The 22624-nt window shown below is 43.1% G+C and overlaps 2 protein-coding genes across 2 annotated transcripts; one reads left to right on the top strand and one right to left on the bottom strand.

The window, feature by feature from the left end:
• Positions 1-3159: 3159 nt before the first annotated feature.
• On the bottom strand, positions 3160-14874 carry LOC109866779 (elastase-1-like). Its single transcript, XM_020455644.2, has 8 exons — positions 14582-14874; positions 11933-12036; positions 11255-11355; positions 8864-8989; positions 5538-5674; positions 4149-4291; positions 3499-3648; positions 3160-3276 (listed from the first exon to the last, which is right to left on the bottom strand). The coding sequence occupies exons 1-8, from the start codon at positions 14619-14621 to the stop codon at positions 3265-3267; spliced, it is 813 nt and encodes a 270-aa protein (XP_020311233.2). The 5' UTR covers positions 14622-14874; the 3' UTR covers positions 3160-3264.
• Positions 14875-15946: 1072 nt separating this feature from the next.
• LOC109899753 (elastase-1) lies at positions 15947-22235 on the top strand. The gene is made up of 8 exons (XM_020495256.2): positions 15947-16079; positions 16525-16628; positions 19453-19553; positions 19775-19900; positions 20799-20935; positions 21106-21248; positions 21771-21920; positions 22146-22235. The coding sequence occupies exons 1-8, from the start codon at positions 16040-16042 to the stop codon at positions 22155-22157; spliced, it is 813 nt and encodes a 270-aa protein (XP_020350845.1). The 5' UTR covers positions 15947-16039; the 3' UTR covers positions 22158-22235.
• The last annotated feature ends 389 nt before the right edge of the window (positions 22236-22624 follow it).

Genomic DNA, 22624 nt, shown 5'->3' with positions numbered 1-22624 from the left:
CAGTTAGATGGATTATCTTGGCAAAGAAGAAATGCTCACTAACAGGGATGTAAACAAATTTGTGCTCAAACATTTTGAGAATAATCTTTTTGTGCATATGGAACATTTCTGGGATCTTTTATTTCAGCTCATGAACCATGGGACAAACACTTTACATGTTCCGTTTATATTGTTTGATCTGTATATTAATATTGTGTGAGGGAATTGACAGAACCAGACAGCCTTGGGCCAAACATGGGGATGTCTGTCTAATGGACTTAGAGGATCTAGAAGGCATTTCTGGATGGTCAGCACAAGTGTACACTGAGTGTGCAAAATATTAAGAACACTTTCCTAATACGGAGTTTGCACCTCCCCTCTTCAGAACAGCCTCCATTCGTCGGGGCATGGACTCTACAAGGTGTCGACTGCGCTCCACAGAGATGCTGGCCCATGTTGACTTCAATGCTTCCAACAGTTGTGTCATGTTTGCTGGATGTCCGTTTGGGTGGTGGACCATTCTTGATACACACAGGAAACTGTTGAGTGTGAAAAATCTCAAAAGTGTTGCAGTTCTTGACACAAACCAGTGTGCCTGGTACCTACTACCATACCCTGTTCAAACTACAGGGACAAGATCATCCACATGTATTGATCACATGTTTACTAATACTGTAGAACTTGGTTCTAAAGCTGTATCCGTACCCATTGGATGCAGTGATCACAATATATAGTGGCTATATCCAGGAAAGCCAAAGATCCAACAGCTGGACCTAAAATAGTGTATAAGAGATCATACAAAAGACTCTGCTGTGACTCTTATGTGGATGATGTTAAAAATATGTGTTTGTCTGATGTGTTAATGAGGAGCATCCAGACGCTGCACTTGATAAATTTATGAAACTGATTCTTCCAATTATAGATAAACATGCACCTGTTAAGAAACGGACAGTTAGAACTGTTGAGGCTCCATGGATTGATGAGGAATTGAAGAACTGTATGATTGAAAGAGATGGGGGGGCAACAGGAAGTGGCTAATAAGTCTGGCTGCACATCTGACTGTCTGACTTACTGCAAATTGAGAAATTCTGTGACTAAACTGAACGAAAAGAAGAAGAAACTGTATTATGAAGCCAAGATCAATAATATAAAGAATGATATAAAAAACTTTAGAGTACTTTAAGTGAAATTATGAGCAGAAAGACTAATTAAAAATCTTTCATCGAATCAGATGGCTTATTCATCACAATGTGGGAGTGATGAACGAGGTGTGGGAGCGGTGAAAAATGATTAACGATCAATAATGACAAACCTCCTGGCATTGACAACTTAGATGGAAAGCTACTGAGGATGGTAGCTGACTCTATAGCCACTCCTATCTGTCATCATTTTAATCTGAGCCTAGTGGAAAGTCTTTGTCCTCAGGCCTGGAGGGAAGCCAAATTCCGCTACCCAAGAGTGGTGGAGGGAGAGTTGTAAAGCGGACTTTACTGGTTCTAACAGCAGACCCAAGCTTGCTGCCAGCTCTTAGCAAACTGTTGGGAAAAAAATTGTTTGACCATGTACATGTACAATGTTATTTCTCTGTAAACAAATTGACAGCAGACTTTCAGCATGCTTATATAGAAGGGCACTCAACATGTACTGCACTGACACAAATGACAGATGATTGGTTGAAAGAAATTGATAATAAGAAGATTGTGGGAGCTGTACCTGTTAGATTTCAGTGCAGCCTTTGATATTATTGACCATAACCTGTTGTTGAAAAAACTTAAGTGCTATGGCTTTTCAACCTCTGCCATATTGCGGATTCAGAGCTATCTATCTAATAGAACTCAAAGGGTTTTCTTTAATGGAAGCATCTCTAATGTCAAACATGTAAAGTGTGGTGTACCACAGGGAAGCTCTCCAGGCCCTCTACTCTTTTCTATTTTTACCAATGACCTTCCACTGGCATTAAACAAAGCATGTATTTCCATGTATGCTGATGATTCAACCATATACGCATCAGCAACCACAGCTAATGAAGTCACTGAAACCCTTAACAAAGAGTTGCAGTCTGATTTAGAATGGGTGGCCAGTAATAAACTGGTCCTGAACATCTCTAAAACTAAGAGCATTGTATTTGGTACAAATCATTCCTTAAGTTCTAGACCTCAGCTGAATCTGGTAATGAATGGTGTAGCTGATGAACAAGTTGAGGAGACTAAATTACTTGGCGTTACCTTAGATTGTAAACTGTCATGGTCAAAACATATAGATTCAATGGTTGTAAAAATGGGGAGAGGTCTGTCTGTAATAAAGAGATGCTCTGCTTTTTTGACACAGCACTCCAGCACTCCACTTTTGCAGGCCCTAGTTTTGTCTTATCCTGATTATTGTCCAGTCGTGTGGTCCAGTGCTGCAAGGAAAGACCTAGTTAAGCTGCAGCTGGCCCAGAACAGAGCGACACATTTTGCTCTTAATTGTAATTAGAGGACTGATATAAATACTATTCATGCCAGTCTCTCTTGGCTAAGGGTTGAGGAGAGACTGACTGCATCACGTCTTCTTTTTATAAGAAACATTAATGTGTTAAATCCCAAATTGTTTGCATAGTCAACTTACACACATCTCTGACACACACACTTACCACATCAGACATGCCACCAGGGGTCTTTTCACAGTCCCCAAATCCAGAACGAATTCAAGAAAACGTACAGTATTATATAGAGCCCTTATTGCATTAAACTCCCTTCCATCTCATATTGCTTAAATAAACAGCAAACCTGGTTTCAAAAAACAGATAAAGCAACCCCTCGTGGCACAACGCCTCTCCCCTATTTGACCTAGATAGTTTGTGTGTATGCATTGATATGTAGGCTACGTGTGCCTTTAAAAAATGTATGTAGTTCCGTCCTTGAGCTGTTCTTGTCTAATGATGTTCTGTATTATGTTGTTGTTGTTGTTGTTGTTGTTGTTGTTTCATGTGGACCCCAGGAAGAGTAGCTGCTGCTTTTGCAACAGCTAATGAGGATCCTAATAAAATAAACAATACCAAATACATCTCATTCTCAAACAAAGTTGGCGTAGTCACAAAATACCCCGTTAAAATTACACTCATAACGCACACAATTCTGTGAAATAAATAACGACAGGGTGGATTTGACATGAACAGTAAAAAGTAAACATGACAGAAGGTCAAAGTCAATGAAGTTTATTGAACTTTTAGAGCAGAACGTTGGTGTAGTTGAGCAGGGTCAGGGATGAATCTGGGTTCTATCTGCTCGAAGACCATGTTCCCTTTCAACCTATGATCTGTACAGGAAAGGAGACCAATTACAATAGACTCAGACATTTGCCCCCCCCCCCCAAAATCCTCAATATTGTGACAGAGACTGCGACACAAATTGAACAATATAAAATATACAAAACAATGTGTGATCCATCTTGTCATCTAATATAACATTAATGCCATAGACACGCTTGGAGAGAAGTAAAGTCATGTTCTTCTCCTGTCTCTAGCTCTACAGGACGTACCCCGTTCATCCAGCTGATGTAGGCAGACACACGGGTGAAGACGGTGGGCTTGCGGGTGGCGTTGCATCCAGAAGAGGAAACGAAGCTGGTCACACCGTGGACATAGTACTGACCGTTGACCTGGCAGTTCAGGGGGCCGCCAGAGTCTCCCTACAATGATGGAGAGAGAGAGAGAGAGTATGTGTAATGTTTACTGTTAATTTTTATTGTTTATTTCACTTTATATATTATCTACCTCACTTGCTTTGGCAATGTTAACACATGTTTCCCATGCCAATAAAGCCCCTTGAATTGAATTGAATTGAATTGAGAGAGAGAGAGAGAGAGAGAGAGAGAGAGAGAGAGAGAGAGAGAGAGAGAGAGCTTCCTCAGGACTGAGTTACCAATTTGTTATTCTTACTCATATTATTGTATAACATAAAGAGTCACTGGTTATTTTTATTTTCTAAACATGTAGCTAAATTATGATATAATTCCAATGATAAACAAATATAAAGTAAATCAAAAGTATCCAGTAAAACCAAGACAAATCATATTCATTCCTCTTTGTGTAAATTTTGACAGTTTTAGAAGGACATACGCAGAGTCATGGGTTCAAATCCCAAACCGATCGGTCTTCCCCGCCTCCCCCTCCATTACACTGGTCTTACCTGGCAACCAGAGTTGGCTCCGCCCCCGGCACAGACCATGGTGGTCTTGACGGAAGATCCCCACCAGCTAGAGCTGGAGCAGGTCTGGTGGTCAACGCTGGGCAGCCAAGCCTGCTTCAGGCTGTTGGACAGAGAACCACCGGCTACAGGGAAGACAAGGGGACACGTTAGAGGAGATAACAGAACCACCGGCTACAGGGAAGACAAGGGGACACGTTAGAGGAGATAACAGAACCACCGGCTACAGGGAAGACAAGGGGACACGTTAGAGGAGATAACAGAACCACCGGCTACAGGGAAGACAAGGGGACACGTTAGAGGAGATAACAGAACCGCCGGCTACAGGGAAGACAAGGGGACACGTTAGAGGAGATAACAGAACCACCGGCTACAGGGAAGACAAGGGGACACGTTTGAGGAGATAACAGAACCACCGGCTACAGGGAAGACAAGGGGACACGTTAGAGGAGATAACAGAACCACCGGCTACAGGGAAGACAAGGGGACACGTTAGAGGAGATAACAGAACCACCGGCTACAGGGAAGACAAGGGGACACGTTAGAGGAGATAACAGAACCACCGGCTACAGGGAAGACAAGGGGGACACGTTAGAGGAGATAACAGAACCGCCGGCTACAGGGAAGACAAAGGGCTGCTTTATTAGAATATGTGAAAAATTGTGACATTTATCCATTTTTGTTATATATCTCTTCAGCTGATAGTGAGGAACAGGGGATGCATTTAAGAGGAACAGGAATTCAATATGGTTTCATTAGAACATTTCCAAATAATGACATATAACCAACCATCTGTCGTCTCAGTTGACATATTAGATATAGCAAGTTGACTTTTAGTGTCACGAGTCTTGTCCTGGAGGACAAACTGAGCGATTTTTCCATTAGATAGGCCAGCTGCAAAGTAATAGTTGGCTATTGTAAAGATCCATAAAAACAAAAATTGTATTTTTGGTCGTAATTTAAAGTTAGGGTTAGTTTCTAGTTTTAATGTCACATTCACAAGTACAGTGAAATAAATGCCTTTCTTGCAATCTCAAAACCCAATAATCCAATAATCAATAACAATAAAATACTAAAAAATACAAGGTAGAACAAAAACACACAAGATATAACGAGGGTTAGGTACTAGGGTTATCAGTGGGGTTAGGATTAGTTTTAAAATCAGATTTTATTACTCTGTTCCAGCTAGTGACCACTCTCCAGAGCAAGATTCATGACGAAAAAAACTAACCTGCTTAGTTAGTCACTTACATGCTTAAGACCAAGTATAACCCCCCCCCCCCCCCCCCCTGTATGTAAAGACCTGTATGTAAAGACAATGGAATGTTGAATGTGTTTGCTGTTACATTGCGATAGTAGGTTACTACTGACTCTGGGTGCGTCCCCATCCGGTGATGTAGCAAGGGTTGTTGTTGGGCAAGATCTGGCCAGATGGAGGAAGAGCAGCCAGCTGGACAACAGAGTTCAGGGAAGCCTCAGTGGACAGACGCAGCAGGGCGATGTCATTTCTAAGGAATAGAAGAGCACTGTATCATACCTGAGGAACAGAAGGTTATAAATCTTTCTCACAGATTTCTGCACTTCCTCCTAAACTTTCTATTCTGTACTTATGCACCTTAACCCTAACATGGGTTAACCACTAGGAAGATAGTCTAGTGGTTAGAGCCAGTAGGTAGTCTAGTGGTTAGAGAGGCAGGTAGTCTAGTGGTTAGAGCCGGTAGGTAGTCTAGTGGTTAGAGAGGCAGGTAGCCTAGTGGTTAGAGTGTAGAGGCGGCAGGTAGCCTAGTGGTTAGAGAGGCAGGTAGCCTAGTGGTTAGAGTGTAGAGGCGGCAGGTAGCCTAGTGGTTAGAGAGGCAGGTAGTCTAGTGGTTAGAGCGACAGGTAGTCTAGTGGTTAGAGAGGCAGGTATACTAGTGGTTAGAGCCAGTAGGTAGTCTAGTGGTTAGAGAGGCTGGTAATCTAGTGGTTAGAGCTGGTAGGTAGTCTAGTGGTTAGAGTGTAGAGGCGGCAGGTAGCCTAGTGGTTAGAGAGGCAGGTAGTCTAGTGGTTACAGTGTAGAGGCGGCAGGTAGCCTAGTGGTTAGAGGAGGCAGGTAGCCTAGTGGTTAGAGGAGGCAGGTAGTCTAGTGGTTAGAGAGGCAGGTAGCCTAGTGGTTAGAGAGGCAGGTAGTCTAGTGGTTAGAGAGGCAGGTAGTCTAGTGGTTAGAGAGGCAGGTAGTCTAGTAGTTAGAGTGTAGAGGAGGCAGGTAGCCTAGTGGTTAGAGCGGCAGGTAACCTAGTGGTTAGAGTGTAGAGGAGGCAGGTAGCCTAGTGGTTAGAGCGGCAGGTAACCTAGTGGTTAGAGGAGGCAGGTAGTCTAGTGGTCAGAGCGGCAGGTAACCTAGTGGTTAGAGGAGGCAGGTAGTCTAGTGGTCAGAGCGGCAGGTAATCTAGTGGTTAGAGGAGGCAGGTAGTTTATTGGTCAGAGAGGCAGGTAACCTAGTGGTTAGAGGAGGCAGGTAGTCTATTGGTAAGAGAGGCAGGTAACCTAGTGGTTAGAGGAGGCAGGTAGTCTATTGGTCAGAGAGGCAGGTAACCTAGTGGTTAGAGGAGGCAGGTAGTCTATTGGTCAGAGAGGCAGGTAACCTAGTGGTTAGAGGAGGCAGGTAGTCTATTGGTCAGAGAGGCAGGTAACCTAGTGGTTAGAGGAGGCAGGTAGTCTATTGGTCAGAGAGGCAGGTAACCTAGTGGTTAGAGGAGGCAGGTAGTCTAGTAGTTAGAGCGGCAGGTAGCCTAGTGGTTAGAGAGGCAGGTAGTCTAGTGGTTAGAGCCGGTAGGTAGTCTAGTGGTTAGAGAGGCAGGTAGCCTAGTGGTTAGAGTGTAGAGGCGGCAGGTAGCCTAGTGGTTAGAGAGGCAGGTAGCCTAGTGGTTAGAGTGTAGAGGCGGCAGGTAGCCTAGTGGTTAGAGAGGCAGGTAGTCTAGTGGTTAGAGCGACAGGTAGTCTAGTGGTTAGAGAGGCAGGTATACTAGTGGTTAGAGCCAGTAGGTAGTCTAGTGGTTAGAGAGGCTGGTAATCTAGTGGTTAGAGCTGGTAGGTAGTCTAGTGGTTAGAGTGTAGAGGCGGCAGGTAGCCTAGTGGTTAGAGAGGCAGGTAGTCTAGTGGTTACAGTGTAGAGGCGGCAGGTAGCCTAGTGGTTAGAGGAGGCAGGTAGCCTAGTGGTTAGAGGAGGCAGGTAGTCTAGTGGTTAGAGAGGCAGGTAGCCTAGTGGTTAGAGAGGCAGGTAGTCTAGTGGTTAGAGAGGCAGGTAGTCTAGTGGTTAGAGAGGCAGGTAGTCTAGTAGTTAGAGTGTAGAGGAGGCAGGTAGCCTAGTGGTTAGAGCGGCAGGTAACCTAGTGGTTAGAGTGTAGAGGAGGCAGGTAGCCTAGTGGTTAGAGCGGCAGGTAACCTAGTGGTTAGAGGAGGCAGGTAGTCTAGTGGTCAGAGCGGCAGGTAACCTAGTGGTTAGAGGAGGCAGGTAGTCTAGTGGTCAGAGCGGCAGGTAATCTAGTGGTTAGAGGAGGCAGGTAGTTTATTGGTCAGAGAGGCAGGTAACCTAGTGGTTAGAGGAGGCAGGTAGTCTATTGGTAAGAGAGGCAGGTAACCTAGTGGTTAGAGGAGGCAGGTAGTCTATTGGTCAGAGAGGCAGGTAACCTAGTGGTTAGAGGAGGCAGGTAGTCTATTGGTCAGAGAGGCAGGTAACCTAGTGGTTAGAGGAGGCAGGTAGTCTATTGGTCAGAGAGGCAGGTAACCTAGTGGTTAGAGGAGGCAGGTAGTCTAGTAGTTAGAGCGGCAGGTAGCCTAGTGGTTAGAGGAGGCAGGTAGTCTATTGGTCAGAGAGGCAGGTAACCTAGTGGTTAGAGGAGGCAGGTAGTCTAGTGGTCAGAGCGGCAGGTAACCTAGTGGTTAGAGGAGGCAGGTAGTCTAGTAGTTAGAGCGGCAGGTAACCTAGTGGTTAGAGGAGGCAGGTAGTCTAGTGGTCAGAGCGGCAGGTAACCTAGTGGTTAGAGGAGGCAGGTAGTCTAGTGGTCAGAGCGGCAGGTAACCTAGTGGTTAGAGGAGGCAGGTAGTCTAGTGGTCAGAGCGGCAGGTAACCTAGTGGTTAGAGGAGGCAGGTAGTCTAGTGGTCAGAGCGGCAGGTAACCTAGTGGTTAGAGTGTTGAGCCAATAACCGAAAGGTTGCTGGATCGAATCCTCCGGCTGACAAGGTAAAAATCTGTTGTTCTGCCCCTGAACAAGGCAGTGAACTGTTCCCCGGGTAGGCCGTCATTGAAAATAATAATTTGTTCTTAACTGACTTTCCTATTTATATCAAGTTTTTTTTTAAATAACAAAAATTAAAAATACATTATTGTGGAATATCTACTAAATGCTAAGTATAGCTCTTGGGTCACTGTATTATAAACATACACAGCATCAAAAACATTTTTTTAAAGAGCTTATATAGCTGCATCATGGTCTCCTTAGAATATATATTTATTTTTAAAGTGTGCCATTTTACCATTGTAGTTAAATGTAGTCACCTTGGCTGACAGCAATGACATTATGGTTATAGTACACGTTTTTGAGGTACTGAACCATATTATACTAAAATTGCTATCAGTGAATGTCTCAGAATAAAATAATATATATATATATATTTTTTTAAACAATCAATTTTCAACTTTGAAAACAGGACATACCCTCCAGCGATGTTGTTTGAGTTCCACCCATTGTGGATGTAGACTTTGCTGACGGTCATGATCTGCTCCTTACCCTCGTTGCTGTTCAGGTTGTGGTCTCCCAGAACCACACGCCAAGTCCTCTGGCTGAAGACACACACACGCAATAATACCTTGGTCACTTAGGAAGTCAGTTAGGAAGTCAGTTAGGAAGTCAGTTAGGAAGTCACTTAGGAAGTCACTTAGGAAGTTATGCAACATATACAAATATATTATAGAGATCTTAATGTTGGAATCTGTTGCGGTGAAACTGCCACGTTAGGTCTACTTTAAATAACAGTTTTTTTTCTCTGACATCATTGCACTTCATTACACATCGGTACACATCGTTACATCGTTACATCGGTACACAACGGTACACATCGTTACATCGTTACATCGTTGCACATCGTTACATCGTTGCACATCGTTGCACATCGTTACATCATTGCACATCGTTACATCATCGCACATCGCTACATCGTTGCACATCGTTGCACATCGTTACATCGTTGCACATCGTTGCACATCGTTACATCGTTGCACACCGTTGCACATCGTTACATCATTGCACATCGTTAAATCATTGCACATCGTTACATCGTTACACATCGTTACATCGTTGCACATCGTTACATCGTTACACATCGTTACATCGTTGCACATCGTTACATCATTGCACATCGTTACACATCATTGCACATCGTTACACATCGTTACATCGTTGCACATCGTTACACATCGTTACATCTTTGCACATCGTTACACATCGTTACATCGTTGCACATCGTTACACATCGTTGCACATCGTTACATCGTTGCACATCGTTACATCGTTGCACATCGTTACATCGTTACACATCGTTACATCGTTGCACATCGTTACATCGTTGCACATCGTTGCACATCGTTACACATCGTTACATCGTTGCACATCGTTACACATCGTTACATCATTGCACATCGTTACACATCGTTACATCGTTGCACATCGTTACATCGTTGCACATCGTTACATCGTTGCACATCGTTACATCGTTGCACATCGTTACATCATTGCACATCGTTACATCGTTGCACATCGTTACATCGTTACACATCGTTACATCATTGCACATCGTTACACATCGTTACACATCGTTACATCGTTACACATCGTTACATCATTGCACATCGTTACACATCGTTACACATCGTTACATCATTGCACATCGTTACACATCGTTACATCGTTGCACATCATTACACATCGTTACATCATTGCACATCATTGCACATCGTTACACATCGTTACATCGTTGCACATCATTACACATCGTTACATCGTTGCACATCGTTGCACATCGTTGCACATCGTTACACATCGTTACACCGTTGCACATCGTTACACATCGTTACATCGTTACATCGTTACACATCGTTGCACATTGTTACACATCGTTACATCATTGCACATCGTTACATCATTGCACATCGTTACACATCGTTACACATCGTTACATCATTGCACATCGTTACACATCGTTACATCGTTGCACATCATTACACATCGTTACATCATTGCACATCATTGCACATCGTTACACATCGTTACATCGTTGCACATCATTACACATCGTTACATCGTTGCACATCGTTGCACATCGTTGCACATCGTTACACATCGTTACACCGTTGCACATCGTTACACATCGTTACATCGTTACATCGTTACATCGTTACACATCGTTGCACATTGTTACACATCGTTACATCATTGCACATCGTTACATCGTTACACATCGTTGCACATCGTTACACATCGTTACATCATTGCACAGCGTTACATCGTTGCACATCGTTACACATCATTGCACATCGTTGCACATCGTTACATCGTTGCACATCGTTACACATCGTTACATCGTTGCACATCGTTACACATCGTTGCACATCGTTACACATCGTTGCACATCGTTACACATCGTTACATCGTTGCACATCGTTACATCATCGCACATCGTTACATCGTTGCACATCATCGCACATCGTTACATCATCGCACATCGTTACACATCGTTGCACATCATTGCACATCATTACATCGTTGCACATCGTTGCACATCGTTGCACATCGTTACATCGTTGCACATCGTTGCACATCGTTACATCGTTGCACATCATTGCACGCTCAATAGAAATGCTTTTGAATTTTGTTTATCACAACGTTGGAAGCTCATCTCCTCCGTTTGATAAAAAATGTGTTTATCAAATGAGCCCAGGGCGACCAGGGGCACTGTGTTACCTATAGCAGAGCTTTAACCTAACGCCAAGCGACCTTGTCAAGAGGTTTCAGAGTTTCACTATACAATCTAATGTCTTCCTTTGTCCAACCTGTCCACACAGTGAGCAGCAGTCATGACCCATCCTCTCCTGATCAGACTACCTCCACAGGTGTGGTAGTAGGAGCTGCCAGACAGGTACTGGAGAGAGATCTGAGGACAAGAGAGAAAGAGAGAGAGTTGAGAGGAGGATGTAAAAGATGAGAAGCAGAAGGGAGGAGAGATTTAGAACAAAAAAATATTTACAAAAAAATATTTGACCAAAGTAGAAAAGTGTGTTTCATAGTATTAAACTATCAGGTGCAGCTACATCCTTGCCGGGTCCCAGGTCCCATGGCCAACTCCTCTAGTACAGAGGAACTGGGTGAAGCACAGAAAGAAAGATCTGGGCGCAGGCTAATGTTGACACCCAGATTCAAATCAGCTAGGCTGTCACGGGAGACTTCACTGGTGGAAACAGCCTGTTTTACTGCACAGAATGGTGATCACAGCAATCAGGCTGGCTCCATCAGGCTACGAGGGACAATTTTTTATTGATCCTTAATTTAACTAGGCAAGTCAGTTAAGAACAAATTCTTATTTACAATGAATGCCTACCGGGGAACAGTGGGTTAACTGCCTTGTTCAGGGGTACAATAACAGCTCAGGGATTCGATCCAGCAGCCTTTTGGTTACTGGTCCAACACGCTAACCACTAGGCTACCTGACACCCAAAAGGAAAATGTTTTACCTGCCAGGGCCAGGAGTTGGGCTGGGCGACCTCGCCACCCACAACTCTTTGCTCAGCTACATCTTCCAGGTATCTGGGCTGGGGAACCAGATTCTCAGACAGCACTGGGGACAGAGGAAATACAGTTGTATATAGAAAACAACAGAAAACCAAGCCATGAGATCGAAGGAATTGTCCGTAGAGCTCTGAGATAGGATTGTGTCGGGTGGCAAAAAATTGTGAAGGGTACCAAAAAAATTCTGCAGCATTGAAGGTCCCCAAGAACACAGTGGTCTCCATCATTCTAGTGGCCAGACGGAAACCACTCCTCAGTAATGACCGCCCATTTGGAGTTTGACAAAACGCACCTAAGACTCTCAGACTATGAGACAAGTACACCCCCCCCCCCCCACACACACACACACTTCACATCCTAAAGTACACAGAAATGCTGATTTTAGACAGCATTAAAAAGGCAGGGCAGGCTAGGGCTCATGATTGGAGTATTCATTGCATTGTGTAATGCACTGTAGCGTATCTTGTTTTACACCATCCCAGCAGGGCAAAAGACTCGGGGCTGAGACAAAATCATTCGGTGTCTGAAGCCCGTAAGCCCGGCTCTGGTGACGTCAATGGTAACTAGTAATAAACTAGTCCTGAACATATCTTAAACTAAAGACAATATATTTGTTACAAATAATTCCCTAAGTTCTAGACCTCAGTTGAATCTGGTAGTGAATGACGTGGCTGTAGAGTAAGTTGAGGAGACTAAACTTCTCGGTGTCATCTTAGACTGTAAATTGTCACGGTCAAGACATATTGATTATATTGTTGTAAGGATTGGGAGAGGTCTGTCTGTGATAAGAAGATGTCCAACTTTTTTTTTAACAACAAAGTTGATGAAACAAGTCCTGCAGGCGCTAGTTTTATATAATCTTGACTAATGCTGCATTATATATTTTTTTTAACCTTTATTTAACTTGGCAAGTCAGTTAAGAACAAATTCTTATTTTCAATGACAGCCTAGGAACAGTGGGTTAACTGCCTGTTCAGGGGCAGAATGACAGATTTGTACCTTGTCAGCTCGGGGGGTTTGAACTTTCAACCTTCTGGTTCCTAGTCCAACGCTCTAACCACTAGGACACCCTGCCGTGCTGTCAAATGCTGCAAAGAAGGACCTAGAAAAGCTGATGTCACCAGTATGCATGTTTGTCCCAAAGTAGAGGTTGACCGAGGGACCTTACAGATAATTGTATGTGTGGGGTACAGAGATGAGGTAGTCATTCAAAAATCATATTAAACACTATTATTGCACCCAGAGTGTGAGTCCATGCAACTCGTTATGTGACTTGTTAAGCACATTTTTACTCCTGAACTTATTTAGGCTTGCCATAACAAAGAGTTTGAATAGTTATTGACTCAAGACATTTCAGCGTATCATTTTTAAATTAATTCGTCAAATTTTTGTAAAAACATAATTCTATTTTGACATTACGGTATAGGCCAGTGACCCAAACAAAAATCTACATTAAATCTGTATTAAATTCAGGCTGTAACAATGACAAAATGTGGAAAAAGTCAAGGGGTGTGAATACTTTCTGAAGGCACGTTAGCATGAGATTAGCTATATAAATGCACATTTTTGTCTTTGCACCATGGCAAAATGTGTAGTATTGTAGAAAGTTAGCTGTCCCCCCCCCCCGCTCAGACCTTGCGGTCCACTGGTCTCTCCCCTATTTGACCTGGTTCACCTAGTTAAGCCATATGTAACCTAGTTAAGGCATATGTAACCTAGTTAAGCCATATGTAACCTAGTTAAGGCATATGTAACCTAGTTAAGCCATATGTAACCTAGTTAAGCCATATGTAACCTAGTTAAGGCATATGTAACCTAGTTAAGCCATATGTAACCTAGTTAAGCCATATGTAACCTAGTTAAGCCATATGTAACCTGGTTAAGCCATATGTAACCTAGTTAAGCCATATGTAACCTAGTTAAGCCATTTGTAACCTAGTTAAGCCATATGTAACCTAGTTAAGCCATATGTAACCTAGTTAAGCCATATGTAACCTAGTTAAGCCATATGTAACCTAGTTAAGCCATATGTAACCTAGTTAAGCCATATGTAACCTAGTTAAGCCATATGTAACCTAGTTAAGCCATATGTAACCTAGTTAAGCCATATGTAACCTAGTTAAGCCATATGTAACCTAGTTAAGCCATATGTAACCTAGTTAAGCCATATGTAACCTAGTTAAGCCATATGTATACTTTAAGTAGTTATTTATATATGCGTGTAAGTCTGTAATGTCGATGTTAATGTTTTTAAATGTACTGTATGTAAACTGTAAGTAGGCTTTTCATTATGTGTCAGACCCCAGGAAGAATAGATTTCGCCATTGGCGTCGGCTAATGGGGATCCTAATAAAATCTAAATCTAGTCTATTAGTCTCAATCAGAGGGTGAATAAATACTCTGTGTAGAGATGGTTCATTTCTTCAAGGAGAGAGAGTATAGAGATGGTTCATTTCTTCAAGGAGAGAGAGTATAGAGATGGTTCATTTCTTCAAGGAGAGAGAGTATAGAGATGGTTCATTTCTTCAAGGAGAGAGAGTATAGAGATGGTCATTTCTTCAAGGAGAGAGAGTGTAGAGATGGTAATTTCTTACCCAGAGCTGCGAGGGCGCTCAACAGGACGAACCTCAGCATGTTTTCAGTCTGTCAGTGTCAGTCTGTCCTGATGGAATATTCCGGTCCCTGTTTTATACCCTCAGGAGACACGAGAACACCCAACCTGATGTATCTATGGTTACAAAATTCAGGTAACTTTCCCAAAATGCCACAGTTTTTCCAAAAATCCTGGTTGGAGGATTCCTGGAATCAGGAGAGAATAAGCTAGGAGGGAATCTTCCACCCAGGATTTCTGAAAAACATGCAAGTCTGGTCTGGACTAGCTGTGGTGTAGGTGTTTGTACAACGTCAGGGTGGCGGCAGGTAACCACCTGTGTTCTGTCCCACCATTATCTCACTATCCAAGGTCTTTGGCCTAGCCTCGCCTCGCCTCACTTCACCTCACCTCACCTCACCTCACATACAGTACCTGATGTTAGGGTTAGCAGATCCAGCTGTGTTACTGTACAGTACCTGAGATAGGGTTAGCAGATCCAGCTGTGTTACTGTACAGTACCTGAGGTAGGGTTATCAGATCCAGCTGTGTTACTGTACAGTACCTGAGGTAGGGTTATCAGATCCAGCTGTGTTACTGTACAGTACCTGAGGTAGGGTTATCAGATCCAGCTGTGTTACTGTACAGTACCTGAGGTAGGGTTATCAGATCCAGCTGTGTTACTGTACAGTACCTGAGGTAGGGTTATCAGATCCAGCTGTGTTACTGTACAGTACCTGAGGTAGGGTTATCAGATCCAGCTGTGTTACTGTACAGTACCTGAGGTAGGGTTATCAGATCCAGCTGTGTTACTGTACAGTACCTGAGGTAGGGTTATCAGATCCAGCTGTGTTACTGTACAGTACCTGAGGTAGGGTTATCAGATCCAGCTGTGTTACTGTACAGTACCTGAGGTAGGGTTATCAGATCCAGCTGTGTTACTGTACAGTACCTGAGGTAGGGTTATCAGATCCAGCTGTGTTACTGTTAGGTGGATTGTTCCAGGATCATTGCCTTATCTCGTGTAATTATTAGAAAATATTACTATTTTTAAAGGTGTTGGAGTTTTTATAAAATGTTTGAAATACTCTGTACACTTCAACAAAAAAAAAGTCTCCAGTCTGGTTTATTGTCAAGATTGTAAATCCTCGGGTTTGTTTTTTCATGTGGGTATTTCTGTTTGCTTTTTGCTTATCTCACGCTGATAATAACAGCTGCAGCTGTTCCATTCTACACCTTGTGTTGCCAATCTGAAAGTACAGCACACCTACGTCCCAAATTACATTTGATCCCCACTTTAGTGCACAGAATAGGGTGTGATTTGGGACACATCCCCCTACACCCTGGTCGAGCCAAACCAGCAGACAGGAGGAGGTCAGGAGGAGTGTTCCTGCCTCCTGAGGGTATAAAACAGGGTCAGAAATATCCCATCAGGAAAGACTGACACTAACAGACTGAAAACATGCTGAGGTTCGTCTTGTTGAGCGCTCTCGCAGCCCTGGGTAAGAACTGTACCTCTTCCAGACACTCTCTCAGTCTGTCTTTTTCTACCAGACACTCTCTCTGTCTGTCTTTTTCTACCAGACACTCTCTCGGTCTGTCTTTTTCTACCAGACACTCTCTCGGTCTGTCTTTTTCTACCAGACACTCTCTCTGTCTGTCTTTTTCTACCAGACACTCTCTCTGTCTGTCTTTTTCTACCAGACACTCTCTCGGTCTGTCTTTTTCTACCAGACACTCTCTCTGTCTGTCTTTTTCTTCCAGACACTCTCCCCCATTCACGCTCACTCTCTTTTCTTATTCAGACTCTCTTCCTCTTCCTCCCTCTCCATTTTCTCAATTTTCTTGTGTCTCGTTCTCTCTCTCTCTCTCTTTGAGTACGTACAGCATCGAGAAGAAATCTACTTTTAGCTGTATGTCCCCCCCCCCCCTTGTAACCTCCTGCAGTGCTGACTATGGACCTGGAGCCACAGCCCAGATACCTGGAAGAGGTTCCTGAGCAGAGAGTTGTGGGTGGTGAGGTCGCCCAACCCAACTCCTGGCCCTGGCAGGTAAAACATTAGCCTGATCCCAGGACTGTACTATATGTGCTTCAGCCAACTATTCGATACTCCACTTCTAATAGGAGTTGGCTGTGATACATACAGATCTGGGACCAGCCAACAACACCAAAAATATGACTTCTACTTGAATTAATCTGTGAGCACCAGACCTAGGTGGAAAAATATTTGTATTTTGTAGTATATTTGAAAATACTAACTTTCAAATAGTCATGGTAGTTGAATATGCACTGAGTATACAAAACATTAAGAACACCTTCCTAATATTAAGTTGCATCCCTTTTTATGCTCTCAGAACAGCCTCAATTCGTTGGGGCATTGGAATCTACCAGGTGTCCAAAGTGTTCCACAGGGAAGCTGGCCCATGTTGATTCCAATGCTTCCCACAGCAGGTTTTCCTAATGTTTTGTACACAGTTATTTAGAGTTTCAACTCAAATTGTTTGATTGCGTTTGATGTTCAAATACAGGTCTCAGAAAAAAAACTAATAATATTTGAAGGTATTTTGAGTACCTCTCAGAAAACGCGATTATATATTTAAGGTATTTTAATAAATGCAAGTAACTTGAAAACAACCCCCCCCAAAAGATATGTATGTGATAATTGCCAAATATTTGATGTGGAACCAAACACTACAATAGTTAGTTGAATTAGTCAAAATAGATGACAATTAGCAGATGGTTTAGAGGGCTCTTAGACATTCATTTTAGTATAGCCTATAGCCTTGAGTCAAATACATGAGGGACATTGAATCACCTCAACATTAACAAACAATTAATAATCATTGGAGTAGACCACTTTTGCAGCTTCAAAAATGACTAACAAATATATGTTGATAATGTGTGGCATAAGATAATCCAGTAACTCTTGACTTCCTGTTCTTATACATGTGTAGTGAGTTTTGTGATTATTACACTAGCAACATTGTTACATAGAGGTGGCATGGTAGCCTAGTGGTTAGAGTGTAGAGGCGGCATGGTAGCCTAGTGGTTAGAGTGTAGAGGCGGCAGGGTAACCTAGTGGTTAGAGTGTAGAGGCGGCAGGGTAACCTAGTGGTTAGAGTGTAGAGGCGGCATGGTAGCCTAGTGGTTAGAGTGTAGAGGCGGCAGGGTAACCTAGTGGTTAGAGTGTAGAGGCGGCAGGGTAGCCTAGTGGTTAGAGTGTAGAGGCGGCAGGGTAGCCTAGTGGTTAGAGTGTAGAGGCGGCAGGGTAACCTAGTGGTTAGAGTGTAGAGGCGGCAGGGTAGCCTAGTGGTTAGAGTGTAGAGGCGGCAGGGTAGCCTAGTGGTTAGAGTGTAGAGGCGGCAGGGTAGCCTAGTGGTTAGAGTGTAGAGGCGGCAGTGTAGCCTAGTGGTTAGAGTGTAGAGGTGGCAGGGTAGCCTAGAGGTTAGAGCGTTGGACTAGTAACCGATACGTTGCAAGTTCAAATCCCTGAGCTGAAAAGGTACAAATCTGTCGTTCTGCCCCTGAACAAGGCAGTTAACCCACCGTTCCTAGGCCGTCATTGAAAATAAAAATATTTTCTTGACTAGTTAAAATAAAGGGAAAATAAAAACATAGGACTTTGGATATTGCTCTCCATAATAATGAAGTTACCACAACAGTCCCTATTCCTCTTGTCTACTGTGGTTACTAAAAACGCTCAGCTCATTGAGATGCAATTAAAATGCGCAATGTAACAACATGTTAATAAAACGATGCTTCAAAAGTAAATACAGTTGTATTATACAGACAGTTTCGTTGTTAAATGTTACTGAGATTTGCTAACAGCAACAAAATATGGCTGTGAAACGTTGGAAGGAAACGAAATATCCCAAAACTAGCTCCTTCAATCAGCTACAGCCAAAGTAGGTGGGAAATTGTGTTAGTTTGTATCCATACTAAACTATCCCTTTAAAGATGGTATAGTCACAGTGTGTTTGAAACAAGAAAACATACCCTCAGGGGGACAAATAAGTTTCGGGGGTTGTTTTTTGTTCAGCATCCAACTTCCGGTTTGCAAATGGCTTAGAATTTTTCAGGTATTATAAAAAAGAATGTATTGCAGCTTTCAACGCACGTTGAAAGTTAGTCAGTAGTTGAGCGTCACAATGTATTTATACTTCTCTGTACAAAAAAATATCATTGGTTAATTGGTTCAAATGAAATAAAATAAAATTGTATTTGTCACATACACCTGGTTAGCAGATGTTAGACTGTGACATCGGGTGGTGTAGGTGTCCTCACCTGGGGCAATGGACATTTACAGAACGTTCAGATAGAAATGCATTGTGTAGATCCAATATGACGGTCAGATAGATTGGAATAGTATAGGAGATTGTGAAATGCTCTATTCAGTTTATTTCTTTAATATTTGTATTTTACCCCCCTTTTTCTCCCTAATTTCGATCGTGTCTCATCGCTGCAACTCCCCAACGGGCTCAGGAGGTGCTTCCTCCGAAACATGACCCGTCAAACCGCACTTCTTAACACCCCGCCCGCTTAACCAGCCGCACCAATGTGTCGGAGGAAACACCGTTCAACTGAGGTCATCCTGCAGGCGCCCGGCCCTCCACAAGGAGTCGCGATGAGCCAAATAAAGACCCCCCCGGGAAAACCCTCCCCTAACCCGGACGACGCTGGGTCAATTGTTCGCCGCCTCATTGGTCTCCCAGGTCACGGCCGGCTGCAACACAGTCCGGGATTGAACCCGGGTCTGTAGTGACGCCTCAAGCACTACGATGCAATGCCTTAGACCGCTGCGCCACTTGGGAGGCCTTGTCTTCTCATTTTTAACATCCTCCTCTCACCTCTCTCTCTTTCTCTCTTGTCCTCAGATCTCTCTCCAGTACAAGTCTGGCAGCGCCTACTACCACACCTGTGGAGGTAGTCTGATCAGGAGAGGATGGGTGATGACTGCTGCTCACTGTGTGGACAGGTTGGACAAAGGAAGACATAGAATAACTACATTTTTTCCAAGAGTTAACTTTACACAAATAAATAACCGCCCAAATACACAGATACAAATACATTATACAAGATAAATAGCAAGTTTTTGGGGAATTTTGATTCAAATGCCATTTATAGAATATGGATGTGACTTCCTAGCTGACCAATGTATTATTGCTTACGTGTGTGTGTGTGCGTGTGTGTGTGCAGCCAGAGGACTTGGCGTGTGGTTCTTGGAGAGCACAACCTGAACACCAACGAGGGTAAGGAGCAGATCATGACCGTCAACAAAGTCTACATCCACAACTTGTGGAACTCCAACAGCGTTGCTGCAGGGTACGGAACTCATTTGTGATCGATTGTTATTTTTGTTTAGATTGCGTCAACAGTTGGTTTTGAATTTAACTACACTAATTAACTAGTTAAATGTCTCTATTTTTTTGTGGACAGATTCTAATGATACCATTTTATTACATCTTAAAAATAAGTGTTCTGTAGTTTATTTAACCAGGCAAGTCAGTTATAAGAACAAATTCTTATTTTCAATGACAGCCTAGGAACAGTGGGTTAACTGCCTGTTCAGGGGTAGAACGACAGATTTGTACCTTGTCAGCTCGGGGGTTTGAACTTGCAACCTTCCTGTTACTAGTCCAACGCTCTAACCACTAGGCTACCCTGCTGCCCCAATTTATAATAACAATTACCCGGAGAATGATCCTAGTGTTACGTAGATGTGTTAGGGGTGAAGCACCGAAGAACAGGAAGAAGGTTCGGAGGCAGTATGTAAGAAAGATTTATGACTTGAGGTGAAAATGAAAGCCTCCTGAACATGTGCTTCTGTTTCTCAGATATGACATTGTGTTCCTCAGATATGACATTGTGTTCCTCAGATATGACATTGTATTCCTAATCTCAGCTCGTTACCTGTATAAAATACACCTGGGAGCCAGAAATCTTTCTGATTGAGAGGGGGTTAAATACTTATTTCCCTCGTTAAAATGCAAATAAATGTATAACATTTTTGACATGAGTTTTTCTGGATTCTTCTGTTGTTATTCTGTCTCTCACTGTTCAAATAAACCTACCATTAAAATCATAGACGGATCATGTCTTTGTCAGTGGTCAAACGTACAAAATCAGCAGAGGATCAAAGACCTTTTTCCCTCACTGGATAACCCGAAGATGTATAACCTTCTGTTCCTCAGGTATGATACAGTGCTCTTCTATTCCTTAGATATGACATCGCCCTGCTGCGTCTGGACACCGAGGCTTCCCTGAACTCTGTTGTCCAGCTGGCTGCTCTTCCTCCATCTGGCCAGATCCTGCCCAACAACAACCCTTGCTACATCACCGGATGGGGACGCACCTCCAGTGAGTTGCATAAGTAGCTAACAGTAACTGAACTTGTAAATGGTTTTGGGTTAATATTTGTACATTTATATTTGTGTCTAGTTTATAGGTTTTTTTTCTCTAGAAGTTGATCTAGCCATATGATTCCCATCCTGTTATCTCCTCTAACGTGTCCCCTGTCCTTCCTATAGCCGGCGGTCCTCTGTCCAACAGCCTGAAGCAGGCTTGGCTGCCCAGCGTTGACCACCAGACCTGCTCCAGCTCTAGCTGGTGGGGATCTACCATCAAGACCACCATGGTCTGTGCCGGTGGCGCAGCCAACTCTGGTTGCAATGTAAGACCAGTCTAATGGAATAATTGGGTTGAATATTGCAGTCAATTGGGGTGTGGGGGGGGTTGTTCCAGGGTTTGAACCTGCAACCCTGTCTCTCTCATTCCAACATCTTACCAGTTCTCTTAGTGGTGCACTGCTGAGGACTACAACATGTTATTGAATGAATAGATTATATTTCTTTATCATTTAGATGATGTCATTGCTTACTTATCTAGAACTGGAAAAAAAACTAATCATTGATGTGTTGTAAGTATCTTGCCCTGGTCTCAGTCCTGAGGAAGCTCTCTCTCTCTCTGTCTCTGTCTCTCTCTCTGTCTCTCTCTCTGTCTCTGTCTCTCTCTCCCTCTCTCTCTCTCTCTCTCTCTCTCTCCCCCTTCTCTCTCTCTCTCTCTCTCTCTCTCTCTCTCTCTCCCCCCCTTCTCCCCCCCCCCCCTTCTCTCTCTCTCTCTCTCTCTCTCTCTCTCTCTCTCTCTCTCCCCCCCTTCTCTCTCTCTCTCTCTCTCTCTCTCTCCATCATTGTAGGGAGACTCTGGCGGCCCCCTGAACTGCCAGGTCAACGGTCAGTACTATGTCCACGGTATTGCCAGCTTCGTTTCCAGCGCCGGCTGCAACGCCACCCGCAAGCCCACCGTCTTCACCCGTGTGTCTGCCTACATCAGCTGGATGAACGGGGTACGTCCTGTAGAGCTAGAGACAGGAGAAGAACATGACTTTACTTCTCTCCAAGCTTGTCTATGGCATTAATGTTATATTAGATGACATACCCAAGATGGATAACACATTGTTATGCACATTTTAATTTGTCAAATTGGTGTCCGTCTCAGTAACAATATTGACTGTATTTTGGGCAAACTTCGGAATGCCGGTCTAATTAATTGTCTGTCCTTTCCTCTACAGGTCATGGGTTGAAAGGGAACGTGGTCATCGAGCTCAATTTCATTTACATTCTGCTCTTTAAAGTTAAATAAACGTAAAATTTTCTGTAAACCTGTTGTCTTGTCTACGTGTAACAAGTCAAATCAATGTTATTCTCCACTTTAAGATATCATATGTAAATGAATCAGAGCCGTGAAAGGGTTAAACATGAGCACAGTTTTGAGTCAATTTCCCTTGGCAGTACCAATGATTTATGTATACACTAGATGACGTATAGGGTGCTCTGTTTTTGAAGCCACCGTGCCTTCATCTTGAAATTCCCCCCACCAGTGTAAAAATAGTGAGGAGATATAGAAATGCATTTATTAATATCTACATTTGTTTTTGCCTAATTTATTCTATTATAGACAAATTAATGCATACTTTTAAATTATATTATGTCCCCACTACAACAACAAAATATTTCAATACCTTTCATTTTGTCCTTGAAACATTTAATT

Source organism: Oncorhynchus kisutch, linkage group LG1 (assembly GCF_002021735.2).
Source record: "Oncorhynchus kisutch isolate 150728-3 linkage group LG1, Okis_V2, whole genome shotgun sequence".
NCBI classification, from domain to species: Eukaryota; Metazoa; Chordata; class Actinopteri; order Salmoniformes; family Salmonidae; genus Oncorhynchus; species Oncorhynchus kisutch.
This window is presented reverse-complemented; position numbering and strand designations above follow the sequence as displayed.